At 41.4% G+C, this 15788-nt stretch overlaps 2 protein-coding genes across 8 annotated transcripts in view; one reads left to right on the forward strand and one right to left on the reverse strand.

Moving 5' to 3' along the window:
• Positions 1-3381, forward strand: part of LOC310738067 (uncharacterized protein) — a gene marked incomplete at its 3' end in the record, with an annotated part of 255387 nt that extends 252006 nt beyond the window's left edge. Inside the window, exon 3 of the mRNA XM_083562986.1 lies at positions 92-3381. Coding sequence (XP_083419112.1) covers positions 92-3381 — 3290 coding nt within the window. The remainder of the gene's footprint in view (positions 1-91) is intronic.
• cdc42bpab (CDC42 binding protein kinase alpha (DMPK-like) b) overlaps positions 1-15788 on the reverse strand; it is a 106780-nt gene that overhangs the window by 35924 nt on the left and 55068 nt on the right. For all 7 annotated transcript variants that reach the window (XR_014536976.1, XM_083562925.1, XM_083562924.1 and 4 more), the window contains exons 16-17: positions 11721-11826; positions 4277-4401 (exon numbers count right to left, since the gene is read on the reverse strand). Coding sequence is in view for 6 of the 7 variants with exons in the window: in XM_083562925.1 (XP_083419051.1) it covers positions 4277-4401; positions 11721-11826 (231 nt within the window). In the remaining variant the exon portion in view is untranslated. The remainder of the gene's footprint in view (positions 1-4276; positions 4402-11720; positions 11827-15788) is intronic.

Raw genomic sequence — 15788 nt, forward strand, 5'->3', positions numbered from 1 at the left:
CATTTACGCCAAATGCTGCATCCGCAAAGCCAACAGCATTGTGGACGACCCCACACACTCGTCACACACTCTTCACCCTCTTGCCATTGAGCCAAGATGGCGCCGCTGTGTTTGGCCTGCCACTTGCTCCTCTGTTTTTTCATGTTTGTTTTTGCTACCGTCTCATCGTTTATTGTGTATGATCGCACCACGCTGCTGGAATTGCGTTTTATAACCAATTGCCTGTTGAATACCCAGTCCTTTAAACCACCACCGCCACTGTTGACATTAATTCCTCCTTTCCTGAGACGCCCTGTCTGTCTGCTACCAGGCAGGAAGCGCCGCAGAAGGCGTGGTCGGAGAGGCGGGTTACATGCCAGGCTGAGGACTCACCTGGATTCTCCGTCTTCGAGATGTAAAGATCAACCAGGATTTGGCAATGCTAGAAGATTGCGGGAATGCTACCGATGGCTTCGGCCGGTTGGCTCCAACACTGGCGTTCCATTTCCGTGTCCCCGCCGCGCTGAAACATCCACCCGGAGTTGTGTTCAAGGAAACCTCCGTCAAATTCCTCGTGTGACATCGTCGCCTGCCAACTTTTCCTCGTTCCGCATGGCACTTTGTAACACCAGATCGCTCAATAACAAAAAATTTGTCCTCAATGATGTCATCTCCTTTCACAATCTGGATCTGTTTCTCCTCACCGAAACCTGGCTTTCCCCAGGTGACGTCAGTGCCTTTTTGGAAATCCTCCCCTCTGGTTACCTTTACCTAAACACGCCGCGGCAAACGGGTATGGGCGGGGGGATAGCCACTATACACATACAGTCCCTGAAGTACCGCCAGCTGTCCACTAGAGGGCATTCCAGCTTTGAGTTACAAGTATCTGTGCTCACTCTACCCTGTCCGATCTTATGTGCAGTAATTTACCGGCCGCCCAAATCAAACAAGGATTTTTTAATTGAGTTCTCAGAGTTTCTGTCAGAGTTTGTAGCAAAGTTTGACAATGTTCTAATCTGTGGTGACTTTAACATTCATGTTTGTTGCCCCGCTGATAAACCTGCTAAGGATTTTAAGGCACTATTAGACTCATTAGATCTGGCTCAGTCCATCTCCTGTCCCACCCATAGGTTAGGTCACACTCTTGACCTTATTATCTCTCGTGGAGTGATTGTGTCAACTTGCGAGGTCATGGATTTTCCCATCTCTGACCATTCTCTTATACGGTTTGACATTTGTGCTGTTTCACCTGCAAAAACGTCTACTGCCCCTCATCGCCGTCGCATTATTACCTCATCTACAGTCGAGGATTTTATTGCTGCCTTCTCTGTTTCTGATCTCGCCTCTACTACTGAACTGGCATCGCCTCTTTGTCCGGACCGTTTCCTTGCCTCCTTCCATACCACCTGCTCCCAGATTATGGACTCTGTCGCACCCTATAAGGTAAAGTCCACCAATGTTCCTGCGGACCCCTGGCTCAATGATACAACTCGGGCCCTCAGACGCCGGTGTAGGCAGGCTGAGCGAAAATGGAAGAAGGATAGGCTGCAGGTGTCACTCGAGATTTTTAGGGACAGTCTTGCCACCTATCAGAGTGCATCGAAGGAAGCTAAAGGACAGTACCTCTCTGCTCTCATCAACAGCAATAGCCACCGCCCTGGAATTTTATTCAGCACTATCAATTCTGTCATAAATCCAATGTCTGTCGCCTTGAATGACGTTTCTGCAAACACATGCAATGCTTTCAAGCAACATTTTTTGGACAAGGTTTTGTCTGTTAGGCAAACTATTACACAAATCCCTGCTGTTGCCATCTTTACTCATGTAGCGCATTGTGTGCTAGAGAACTTTGATGCAGTTACTTTGGTGGACCTCAAAAAAGCTGTTCATGAGTTGAAGCCAACCACCTGCCCTCTAGACACTGTTCCTGCCAGGATTTTGAAGGAGGCTGTTGACATCATAGGTCCCATCCTTGTCTCCTTTATAAACAGCTGTTTTAGCATGGGTACTGTTCCCGCTGCTCTCAAACATGCTGTTGTTAGACCGCGACTCAAGAAACCCAATCTTGATCCCTCCGCACTATCCAACTTCTGCCCTATATCTAACCTGTCATTTCTGTCGAAGTTGATGGAGAAGCTTGTTTTCACCCAGCTTCAGTCTCACCTTCAACTGCACGTAATTGGTGATACATTCCAGTCTGGCTTTAGGTCGAGACATAGCACTGAATCAGCGTTATTGAGGGTCCACAATGACATTCTTGGAGCCCTGGATGGAAAAAGCTCTGTGGTTCTGGTGTTACTGGACCTGAACGCTGCATTTGACACCATGGATCATGCCATCCTCATCTCTCATCTTCAGCATGTTGTTGGTCTGCAGGGTGCGGTGCTTAGTTGGTTTTCATCATACCTCACTAACAGAACTTTCTCAGTTGTGCTAAATGATCATTCTTCATCGGTTGCTCCTCTGTCATCTGGTGTGCCTCAGGGATCTATTCTTGGTCCCATTCTGTTTTCCCTCTATATGCTGCCACTTGGTCAACTCATTTCCAAACACGAAGTTAAATTTCATTTCTATGCTGACGACCTCCAGATTTATCTTCCTGTGATTCTGAGTGATAATTCTGCATTGGACCCTCTTCATAACTGCCTTCAGGATGTTAAACAATGGCTTTCCCAGAACTTCCTTCATCTAAACGAAGCAAAAACTGAATATATCCTGTTTAGCCCGGACTCACCCAGCAGTTCTCTGAGTTTTGGTCCTCTAACACCTCAGTTTGTGCCTACCGTGCGCAACCTGGGTGTTATTTTTGACCAAAGTATGTTATTCGAGAAACAGATCAGTGCAGTAGTAAAGGCGAGCTTTTACCAGCTAAGACTCCTCAGCAAGGTAAAACCATTTCTGTCCCAAGCTGACCTCGAAAAAGCTGTACATGCCTTCATCAGCTCAAGGATTGACTACTGCAACGCTCTCTACATTGGACTCAATCATTCTCTTCTCAGTCGGCTCCAAATGGTGCAAAACGCGGCAGCACGTCTTCTCACCAACACCTCAAAACGATCACACATCACCCCGGTCCTCCGCTCGATCCACTGGCTTCCGGTGCGGTATAGGGTCGAGTATAAGGTTTTGTTGTTCGTTTTCAAGGCCATCAATGGTCTTGCCCCGGCCTACCTCACCGAATTAATAACAGTTTACGAACCAGCCAGAACTCTCCGTTCCTCTGGACTTACCTCTCTGGTCATTCCTAAATTCCGATATAAAAAATTTAGTGGTCGGTCATTTTCCGTCCAGGTAACAAAGCTGTGGAACGCACTCCCAGCTCACATCCGATCCATCACTGTGCTGAGTGTTTTTAAATCACAGTTGAAAACTTTTTTATTCATACAAGCTTTTAACACGTAGCCCTGCTTCACTGCTATTTTACTTATATTTTGTGTTCTTATATTTTTACATTTTTATATTTCTTATATTTTTATTGATTGTGTTGTTTTTACTGGAAAGTGCCTTGTGCTCCTTTTGGTTGCTGTAAGGCGCTATACAAATATTGTAAAACCTCTTTTGCCATCAGGAAAGAGGTTTAAGCATTTGGGCCGCCACATCCAGACTGTAACAGCTTTTTCCCAGCAAACCAGAACTAAACTGGAACTTAATCATATTACACCGTTTACATGCTGTTTTTTGCACCTTTCGACTGCTGCTACTGCTGTTTTTGCACTGCATTGTGTTTGTTTACATATACGCTCAGTTATAGTCTTTATAGTTCTTTTTGCACAGTACTGTATATTCAGAGTACACAGTAGGTTAACTGGTCGGCGCTATCTTATGTGTATTGTCCCACACTGTCTTGTGTTGTCTTGTGTTGCTTGTCTGTCTGTACTGTTGCCTGCCTGTACTGTTGTCTGTCTGTACTGTTTTTTGTCTGCACTGTTTGCACTAGGTTGCACTCTATGCACTTTATGTAGCTTTATATTGTTTTTTTGTAGCTCTATGTTGTTTAGTGTAGCACCAGGGTTCTGGAGGAACATTGTCTCGTTTTTACTGTGTACTGTGTACCACTGTGTATAGTAGAAATGACAATAAAAGCCTCTTGACTTGATAAAATTATCATAAACTTTACGTTACTGTTTGATAGGTCTGCAAAAACACCAAAAAACACCAGAGAACTTCAGGCTAAGGACTGAAAACATAGAAAACTATTATGTGTGTGTGTGTGTGTGTGTGTGTGTGTGTGTGTGTGTGTGTGTATGTGTGTGTGTGTGTGTGATACAGAACAGCTGCAGGTAAGCCATCCACTCACCACTGGATGATCTCGGTGATCTGAGCCTCCCAGTGTGCGACGCTCTCCTTCTTATCAGCCAGCTCCCTGATCTCCTCCTCCACCTGCTTGTGGCTACTGCTCAATGTGTCGTACATGACCTTCATCTGAAAGACGAGAGAAAGAATTGTTTAGGAAAGCGAGCGATTTGGGAATTAGAAACGTGAAAAGAGAGAAGGAGCGAGAGAGAAAAGGATAGAGGGAAAGACAGGGGGTGAAAAGGACAACATACATAAAGAGAAAAATAAAAGGGAAATAAAAGTCAGAGTGTAGGAATATGAAAGAGTGCCCAAACTACCTTATTCCAGATTATACCCTAATCCATAATCATTTATTTTACTCTCAGGTTATGCAACAAACCCAGCCATTAGTGTTGCACAAGCCAGTGCACTCTTAGTGCCGGTCCCAAGCCCGTATAAATGGGGAGGGTTGCATTAGGAAGGGAATCCAGCGTAAAATATGTGCCAAATCAAATGTGCGGATCAGAAACCTAAATCTATACAGGATCGGTCATGGCCCGGGTTACAGTGAGTGGCAGGAGTGATTTGTGATAGAAGAGTATCTGCAAGAGTGAAAATTTATAAGACTGTGGCAAGACCTGCGATGTTGTACGGTTTAGAGACAGTGGCACTGACTAAAAGGCAGGAGGCGGCGCTGGAGGTGGGGTTAAAGATGCTACGATTTTTTTTTATCCATCAGATTGCAGGTAGGACATTTAGGAGACAAGATGAGGGAGGAGAGATTGAGATAGTTGGAACATGTGCAGAGCAGGGACATGGGGTATATCGGTAGGAGAACGCTGAGAATGGAACCACCAGGAAGGAGGAAAAAAGGAAGACCAATAAGGAAGTTTATGGATGTGGTGAGGGAAGACATGCAGATAGTTCGGGTGAAAATGGCAGATGTAGAGGACAGGGGGGGTATGGAGACGGATGATCCACTGTGGCGACCCCTAATGGAAGAAGTCGAAAGAAAAAGAAGAGGTTATGCAACTAATTTTGTTTTCCAGTAAACAAAAAATTACAAATTTTCTGCTCAAAATATAGCGTACATCTTCTTCTTCTTCTTCTTCTTTCGGCTGCTCCCATTAGTGGTCGCCACAGCGGATCATCCGTCTCCATTCCACCCTGTCCTCTATATCTGCCTCTTTCACACCAACTACCTGCATGTCTTCCCTCACCACATCCATGAACCTCCTCCTTGGCCTTCCTCTTTTCCTCCTACCTGGTGGCTCCATCTTCAGCATTTTTCTACCAATATAATTCATGTCCCTTCTCTGCACATGTCCAAACCATCTCAATCTCGCCTCCCTCACCTTGTCACCAAAACATCCTACATGTGCTGTCCCTCTAATAAACTCATTTCTAATCTTGTCCATCCTCATCACTCCCAACGAAAACCTCAACATCTTCAGCTCTGCTACCTCCAGCTCCACCTCCTGTCTTTTACTCAATGCCACTGTCTCTAATCCATACAACATCGCAGGTCTCACCACAGTCCTATAAACTTTCCCTTTCATTCTTGCAGATACTCTTCTATCACAAATCACTCCTGTCACTCTTCTCCACCCACTCCACCCTGCCTGCACTCTTTTCTTCACTTCCCTAACACACTCTCCATTACTTTGCACTGTTGACCCCAGGTACCTGAACTCCTCCACCTTCTCCACCTCTTCTCCCTGCAACCGCATCACTCCACTGCCCTCCCTCTCATTCACACACATGTACTCTGTCTTACTCCTACTGACTTTCATTCCCCTTCTCTCCAGCGCATATCTCCACCTCTCCAGGCTCTTCTCAACCTGCTCTCTACTGTCACCACAAATCACAATATCATCTGCAAACATCATAGTCCAGGGAGACTCCTGTCTGACCTCGTCCGTCAACCTGTCCATCACCACTGCAAACAGAAAAGGGCTCAGGGCCGATCCTTGATGCAGTCCAACCTTCACCCTGAACCAGTCTGTCGTACCTACTGCACACTTTACTGCCGTCACACTGTCCTCATACATGTCCTGCACCACCCTCACATACTTCTCTGACACACCTGACTTCCTCATACAATTCCACAACTCCTCTCTCGGCACCCTGTCGTACGCTTTCTCTAAATCCACAAATACACAATGCAGCTCCTTCTGTCCTTCTCTATACTTCTCCATCAACATCCTCAAAGCAAATAAGGCATCTGTGGTGCTCTTCCTCGGCATGAAACCATACTGTTGCTCACAGATGGTCACCTCTTCTCTCAGCCTGGCTTCCACTACTCTTTCCCATAACTTCATGGTGTGACTGATCAACTTAATTCCCCTGTAGTTACTGCAGGTCTGCACATCTCCCCTATGCTTAAAGATCGGTACCAGCACACTCCTTCTCCATTCCTCAGGCATCCTCTCCCCTTCCAGAATCCTGTTAAACAATCTGGTTAAAAACTCCACTGCCATCTCTCCTAAACATCTCCACGCTTCTACCGGTATGTCATCTGGTCCAACCGACTTTCCATTCTTCATCCTCTTAATCGCTGCTCTCACTTCCTCCTTACTAATCCTATCTACATCCTGCTTCACCACCTCCACATCCTCCAACCTTCTCTCTCTCTGATTTTCCTCATTCATCAGCTGCTCAAAATACTCCCTCCATCTTCTCAACACACTCTCCTCACTAGTCAACACATTTACCTCTCCATCCTTTATTGCTCTAACTTGCAGTACATCCTTCCCAGCTCGGTCCCTCTGCTTGGCCAATCGGTATAAATCCTTTTCTCCTTCCTTAGTGTCCAACCTCTTATACAGTTCCTCATATGCCTTTTCCTTGGCTTTCGCCACATCCCTTTTAACCTGCTGCCGCATCTCCTTGTACTCCTGCCTACTTTTCTCATCACTCTGTCGATCCCACTTCTGTTTTGCCAACCTCTTTCCCCTAATGCTCTCCTGCACTTCCTCATTCCACCACCACGTCTCCTTGTCTTGCTTTCTATTTCCAGATGTCACACCAAGTACTTTTCTAGCTGCCTCCCTCATCACTCCTGCAGTAGTTGCCCAATCATCCGGCACCTCTTCACCACCACCAAGCCCCTGTCTGACCTCTTGCCTAAACCTCACACTACACTCTTCCTCTTTCAGTTTCCACCATCTTATTCTTCTTTCAAACCTTACTTTCCTCCTCTTCTTCTTCGCCTCCAAAACCATCAGACCACCATCCGATGCTGTCTAGCTACACTGACCCCCGCCAACACCTTACAGTCTCCAATCTCCTTTAGGTTGCATCTCCTACACAGAAGATAATCTACCTGTGTGCACCTTCCTCCACTCTTATACGTCACCCTATGATCCTCCTTCTTCCTAAAATACGTGTTCACCACTGCCATTTCCATCCTTTTAGCAAAATCTACCACCATCTGCCCTTCCACATTCCTCTCCTTAAAACCATACCTACCCATCACCTCCTCATCACCTCTGTTCCCTTCACCTACATGCCCATTAAAGTCTGCCCCAATCACCAATCGATCTTTCCTAGGTACACCATCTACCACTTCATCTAATTCACTCCAGAATCTTTCCTTCTCCTCCATCTCACAGCCAACTTGTGGAGCATAGGCACTGATGACATTTATCATTATCCCTTCAACTTCCACCTTCACGATCATCACCCTATCAGAAACTCTCTTCACCTCCACTACACTCTTACTGTACTCTTCCTTCAGAATCACCCCTACACCATTTCTCTTCCCATCCACACCATGATAAAACAGTTTAAACCCACCTCCAATGTTCCTGGCCTTACTCCCTTTCCACTTGGTCTCCTGAACACACAACACATCTACCTTTCTCCTCTCCATCATATCAGCTATCTCTCTCCCTTTACCCGTCATAGTACCAACATTTAAAGTACCAACCCGAACCTCTACTCTCCTACACTGCTCCTTTTCCTGCCGTCTCTGTAGACGCCTTCCTCCTCTCCTTCTCCTTCTTCGGCCAACAGTAGCCCAATTTCCACCAGTACCCTGTCGGCTAACGATACCTGTGGCGGTCGTTGTTAACCCGGGCCTCGACCGATCCGGTATGAAATTCTCATTTGTGATCCGCATATTTGATTTGGCACATGTTTTACGCTGGATGCCCTTCCTAACGCAACCCTCCCCATTTACCCGGGTTCGGGACCGGCACTAAGAGTACACTGGCTTGTGCCCCCCTAATGGCTGGGTTCAAAATATAGCGTACATAAAAATTTATAATCACACATACGATCAATTCTTTCCGAAAAGTCAACAATCTCCTTGAACCACTCAAGATCAACTGTGTCCTGGGATTCCAGGCATTTCGACAGAATAAATGATGTTCGCTATGTGCTATATGTCTACGCAAAAACCACTGAAAACAGCAGTTATTTTACTTGGGAACTACTGCCTCAACATGATACGTTTCCTTGGTCCAAGACAAACAACCAGAGGTCCAGAGAACTGTTACATTTGCATGAGCATGCGAGGTTGGAAAACCTCCAAAAGAATGTACAATAATAGGAGACAGGCTTGTGGACAAAACGCCAGAGAAGAAAAAAAGACAATGAGGAGCCACTCTTAATAATAATAATAATAATAATAATAATAATAATAATAATAATAATAATAATAATAATAATAATAATAAGTAGTTTCACTCATGTTTGTGAAATAACTAGTGATGGGGTTCTCTAACAAGAGGAAGAAAAGGTCTAGATTAAAGGAAAATGGCCAGCAGGGTCTCAAGATGACATGAGGCAAATCTAGTAAAGCCTTGAAGATGCCTACCAAGTTTTGTATCAGTGCAGAAAGTCATTGCTGAGATACAGCCTCACTTCCTGTTTGCTGACTTTACGAAGCATTTGGAACAGTCAAACCTTTTATTATTTTTGAGAGGCTTACTCTGAAGATGACATATGCCAAAGTTGATGGTGATTGGACCTAATTTATAGGTGGAGGAGTGATATTTTTCTACCTCAATCAAACCCTACGGAAAACCTGTGGAGTGAAGCGAAGAGGAGATTCGAGCCATTTTCTGACCTCGAAATTTAAAAGATCTGGAAAGATTCTGCCCAAACCTTCTCATAAGTCTAAAACCTCATCAGGCATAAGAGGAAAAGACTCAGAAAACTCAAAGCTATAATCTTGGCAAATGGAGAAAGCACAAAGTACTTAGTTAAGTACACAATAATTGTGCATAACCAAATGTTTAACAAATAAATACTGTATTTTATTGATTAAATTGTCTTGTGTTTGCAATTATTTGGTATCCATGAGAGCAGACTATTTTGTGATTTTTTGTACCAGATCAAAAGTTTAAGCAATAAAGACAATTTGTTACAGTCTTCTTTGCTCATATTTATAGAGAGGGCCAATATTAATAGAGGACATTGTATACAAATAGTGTAAGTTGACAACCTGTTGCCATTTACTCCAATTGGGCCTTATTTATCAAGCAGGATACAAATAGATTTATGTGTAAATCATAGCAGCATTTACACAAGAAATTTGGTATTCATGAGATTCCTGTACACTCATAAGACCACCTTAAAAAATATATTTTTTTGCCTTTTCCTATTAGGGACACCACAGCGGACCATCCGCCTCCTTACCCCCTGTCCTCTACATCTGCCTCTTTCAAACCAACTACCTGCATATCGCCACATCCATAAACCTCCTCTTTGGTCTTCCTTTTTTCCTCCTTTCTGGTGGCTCCATCCTCAGCATTCTTTTACTGATATATACACATACAGTCAGGTCCATAAATATTGGGACATCGACACAATTCTAACATTTTAGGCTCTATACACCACCACAATGGATTTACAAGTTGTGCTTTAACTGCAGACTGTCAGCTTTAATGTGAGGGCATTTACATCCAAATCAGGTGAACGGTGTAGGAATTACAACAGTTTGCATATGTGCCTCCCACTTGTTAAGGGACCAAAAGTAATGGGACAGAATAATAATCATAAATCAAACTTTAATTTTTTTTAATACTTGGTTGCAAATCCTTAACAGTCAATTACAGCCTAAAGTCTGGAACGCATAAACATCACCAGACGCTGGGTTTCATCCTTGGTGATGCTCTGCCAGGCCTCTACTGCAACTGTCTTCAGTTCCTGCTTGTTCTTGGGACATTTTTCCTTCAGTTTTGTTTTCAGCAAGTGAAATACATGCTCAATCGGATTCAGGTCAGGTGATTGACTTGGCCATTGCATAACATTCCACTTTTTTCCCTTAAAAAACTCTTTGGTTGCTTTTGCAGTATGGATTGGGTCATTGTCCATCTGCACTGTAAAGCCAATGAGTTCTGAAGCATTTGGCTGAATATGAGCAGATAATATTGCCCGAAACACTTCAGAATTAATTCTGCTGCTTTTGTCAGCAGTCACATCATCAATAAATATAAGAGAACCAGTTTCATTGGCAACCATACATGCTCACACCATGACACTACCACCACCATGCTTCACTGATGAGGTGGTATGCTTAGGATCATGAGCAGTTCCTTTCCTTCTCCATACTCTTCTCTTCCCATCACTCTGGTACAAGTTGATCTTGGTCTCATCTGTCCATAGGATGTTGTTCCAGAACTGTGGAGGCTTTTTTTTAGATGTTGTTTGGCAAACTCTAATCTGGCCTTACTGTTTTTGAGGCTCACCAATAGTTTACATCTTGTGGTGAACCCTCTGTATTCATGCTGGTGAAGTCTTCTCTTGATTGTTGACTTTGACACACATACACCTACCTCCTGGAGAGTGTTCTTGATCTGGCCAACTGTTGTGAAGGGTGTTTTCTTCACCAGGGAAAGAATTCTTCGGTCATCCACCACAGTTGTTTTCTGTGGTCTTCCGGGTCTTTTGGTGTTGCTGAGCTCACCGGTGCGTTCTTTTTAAGAATGTTCCAAACAGTTGTTTTGGCCAAGCTGACAGTCTGCATTTAAAGCACAACTTGTTCGTTTCATTTCAAATCTATTGTGGTGGTGTATAGAGCCAAAAATTTTAGAATTGTGTCGATGTCCCAATATTTATGGACCTGACTCTATCTATCTATCTATCTATCTATCTATCTATCTATCTATCTATCTATCTATCTATCTATTTATCTATCGATCGATCGATCGATCGATCGATCGATAGATAGATAGATAGATAGATAGATAGATAGATAGATAGATAGATAGATAGATAGATAGATAGATAGATAGATAGATAGATAGATAGATAGATAGATAGATAGATCATAAAACTACTACAGCCTATTAATGTTGTAGCCTACTGATGGTGTGTATTAACTCTTTTGACCATGTATTTCATGTGAATAAATCAGCACTTCGAATGGATCAATTTAATAATATCAATAATGTAATGATATAACAATTGAAACTTTTTTGAAATTCAGGCTCATGAAATTCTACACTAGATCTCACCTGCTCCAGCTCAACAGTTAGCTTCTTGTTGTCCTCCACCAGAAGCCCCTTTTCCCGCTCGTACTTCTGTTTGCAGTCTGCTTCAAACTCCTCACGCTCACTTTGGCTAATAAAAACACCACACACACACACACACACACACACACACACACACACACACACACACACACACACACACACACACACACACACACACACACACATTCTCTTTAAATCATGATTAGCATTAACATAGTCACTGCTTCTCTCATATTTCAAAAGATCCAATTTGATACATAATATGGAAAATAAAAACACAAAAATGCATAATATGGCAATATGGATATAGTATTGCACTAAAACTTAAGAATTACTGGGCAAAACTGAGCTATAGCATCTGCACTGTATAGACAAATGTTTTTGTGTACACATTAGCATAATATAGCATAGTATGTGCCTTTTGAACATCTCATTACACATTTAGTCCCTATTTGCTGTTATAATACTTTCCAATCTTCTGGGAAGGTGTTCCACTAGATTTGGGAGTGTGTTTGTGGATATTTGTGCTCATTCAGCAAAAAAGAGTGCTAGTAAAGTCAGCTCTGAGTTTCACTAAGTGTTCCAATTTGTCCCAAAGGTGTTCAGTAGGGTTAATAGTTCTTTAGCAGATCTTTCACTCCAACCCATGTAAAGCATATCTTAATGGAACTGGCTTTGTGCACAGGGGCAGTTTAATGCTGGAAAAGGTTTGGGTCTCCTAGTTCAAGTAATGAGAAAAATCTATGCTACCACATACAAACACTTTTTATACAATTGTCTGCTTTGAATTTTTTGTTTGGAAAAGAAGTACATATGACTGGAAAATTCAGGTGTCCCCAATACTTTTGTCCCTATAGTCCACGTAGTCTATTTACATATTTACATATTACATTTTCCACATAGTGTATTTTATCTAATTTACACCGCAGATAGTTACAACAAGTTCTAAACAAAAACACCTCACAGAAGCCTAGATCAAAACCCCAAGAAGACCATGCATTATTAAATATGTCCTTTCTTGTTTTTTCATGGTCACCACTTCATGTTGTTGTGATCCAATAAAAAAGCTGTTTTTTTTTTTTTATTATATCGACATTATTCTGGGCGATTGTAGTTAACTTCTTGTAGTTAAGGTCCCTGTTGTTAGCAAAAGCTTAACACAATCCTAGAGCATGATGGTTGAAAAAATTTGAGATCAAACAAATCATTGTTTTGTCGATTATCTGCACCATTAGATGATTGCTGGAACTATCGGCAATAACCAGTAGTTTTTCCGGCTTGCGTCCATTGCTGGAGCGGCTGAAACGATTCACTGCCATTGTGGGAGAGGCCTCTAAAAGCAAATCACCGATGCTATGTGCTGTAGGATTTTACACGTAATACTGCACGCTGCACAGAGAGCGGTATTTTATATATATTACTCATAATTTATTAATTATATAATTATATTAATTTATTAATTTATTCGTATTTATTTCATTTAGCACATTCCCATGGTTCAGTATACTGTTCTCTTTTATTTATAAAAAATTTTTTTTTAATAAAGTTCAGTATTATTTTACATATATTTTTTTAATCCAGTATCCATTTAAAAACTATTGGTTGATTAATTGGTTATTGGCGAGTACGATCCAGCTATCAGTTAAATCCAATCGGTTGACCTCTACAACAAATCGCTTTTTTCTTTGTTCAGGGACTCACTCAGGCTGATACAACTGCTAGTGATTGACAATTTCCAGCCAACAATTTCTAGCAAACAGCATTATTAAACACATTATATTATTATATTAAAAAAGGAACTTAGTTTGTAATTTTTCTTCCTGGTAAAAGGAGTTCCTAAGGTTCTAAAAGCTGTAAAACCCCTACTAAATGAAGAAGCATTTAATATAAAGCTCTCTCTATTATTTTTTATATATATTTGGCTTTTGTTAGGCCTTAATCACAAAGAAAACTAAGAAAAAAGTGCATGGCCTCTTTCATTGCTTCTGTAACTGCTCGCAGACTGATTATTTTTATTTCAGAAGATTTTTATTTCAGACGTTCCAGATGAAACATTTTGATTCTATTCAAACCCCTGTTCTCAAGCTTTATAAAACAGCATGAACAGCACGTACCAAATAATAAAATCAGTGAATCAGGTCTCAGAGAATGCTGAAGTCAGCATTAATACCTGCAAATGTGCTGCTTTTGGCTACAAGACCTAGATTTATGTTTCTTATTCTTGTATATAACTGAAAGAGAACATTTTGAGCGTGTTCTGATACCAAAACCCAAGCTTTTAAGGTTGAAGCCTTGTCAATTAAAATAGACATGAAAAATTTTGTTAATTAGTAAAAACAAAACATTGCCTGCGTCAAGAACCTTGTTCCCCTTTCGTGTGGTATAAAACATCATTATTTTGAATAATAGTACGTTACATCCCTCAAAATGATCTTGGGGGATCTTGGAGCTTCATAAAGAAGTGAATGACAGAATTTCCTTTTCTGAAATGTAATGTTGTGCTGTCTGGTGTCAGAATCCAAATCAGACAGCATTCCAAGCTGGTTGTGGTTACAGATACGAGTGGGAAGGACAATTGTGCCGTGGAGGTCCGTCTTTGGAGCTCATCGGGTAACTATCACATCAGTGAAAAAATATCTAAGGATGTAACAGGCTTAGCTTGCTAGTTGTCAGCAACTAGCTATGTATGTAACAGTAGACAGCTAGGTCATGTTCTGACTAAACAGTCACCTGTAACGGATGTGTTTAACTTGTTATAATCATGTTTATGATTGATTTTCAGTGCCACAATATAAACAGTGTCATCATTGGGACAACCTTGTGCCTTCAACTTGACTGCAAACATCAAATAGTTTCTATGAAGTATGTTTATATAGTCATTACAGGCTAGACAACAGCTTAGCATTAAGACACCGTCAAGAATAGTAGCTAAACTGCATTGCCTGTCTATTAATGTTAATTAGAGGTCAGTCGATTCACTGGTTTTGTCGATTAATCAGCACCGATAGTTGATTACCCATCAGATATTGGCAAAAATATGAGAGCAGCCTCTAGAGGCGAATCACTGACACCATGTGCTGTTTATTTAAAGTGTCTTTTTTATTAATTTTGTATGTAATTGTTTTTATTAATTTGGAGTTTTTAAAAGCATGTCTTTTATTTTCCTCAATATTTAATATATATATATAAAATATAATTTCTTCGTCTTATTCTTCTTCTTTCGGCTTTTCCCATTAGGGATCCGTCTCCCCCTCTCCTCTACATCTGCCTCTTTCAAACCAACCAACTATCCTTAAACCTCCTCCTTGGCCTTCCTTTTTTCCTTCTTCCTGGCGGCTCCATTCTCAGCATTCTTTTACCGATATATATATTATATAATATATTCATATTTATTTAATTTAGCACATTTTCATGATTCAGTATTGTATTTTTATTTTTATTTTGTAATAAAGTTCGGTACTATTTTACATAGTGTTCTTTTTTTTATTCAATATCCCTAATAAAAACTATCGGTTGATTAATTGGTTATCTGCAAATACGTTCCAACGCAGCTATCAATATGAGGAAAATCCACTATCGATCAACCTTTGGTGCTAATCCATAATAACCATTTATAACATTTTACCTGTCAATCCCAATCCAAAATAAAATTTGTGCTGGATTTTTGTCAGATTACAAGCTTGTAGCATGACATTGCTAAGCTACTCAGGCCTATTTACAACCATGTGTCTCTGTAACAATAGAATTTGTATTGGTTTTAATGGTTATAAAAGGAATTGCACTGGTTTTAAAAGAAACTTTAATAGGTCTCTCCTGGTGATTGGTTGCCTTCAGTTCTTTCTAATAGATACCATTAAAGACCAATTGAGCACCAATTTGTGTTGGTATCAATGTTATGCCTCCAGATTCTACTATAATTTTTTGATTTTGTCCTCGAGAAAACTACCTACTAGATACCCGTTTTGTAATGGTTTGTAATGTCAACCATTAGAAAGTGTGTTGAATTTATTTATTTTTTTTATTCAGGGATCTGTTCTGTCACGTATACAA

The sequence above is a fragment of the Silurus aristotelis genome (assembly GCF_946808225.1).
Source record: "Silurus aristotelis genome assembly, chromosome: 15".
In the NCBI taxonomy this organism is placed as follows: Eukaryota; Metazoa; Chordata; class Actinopteri; order Siluriformes; family Siluridae; genus Silurus; species Silurus aristotelis.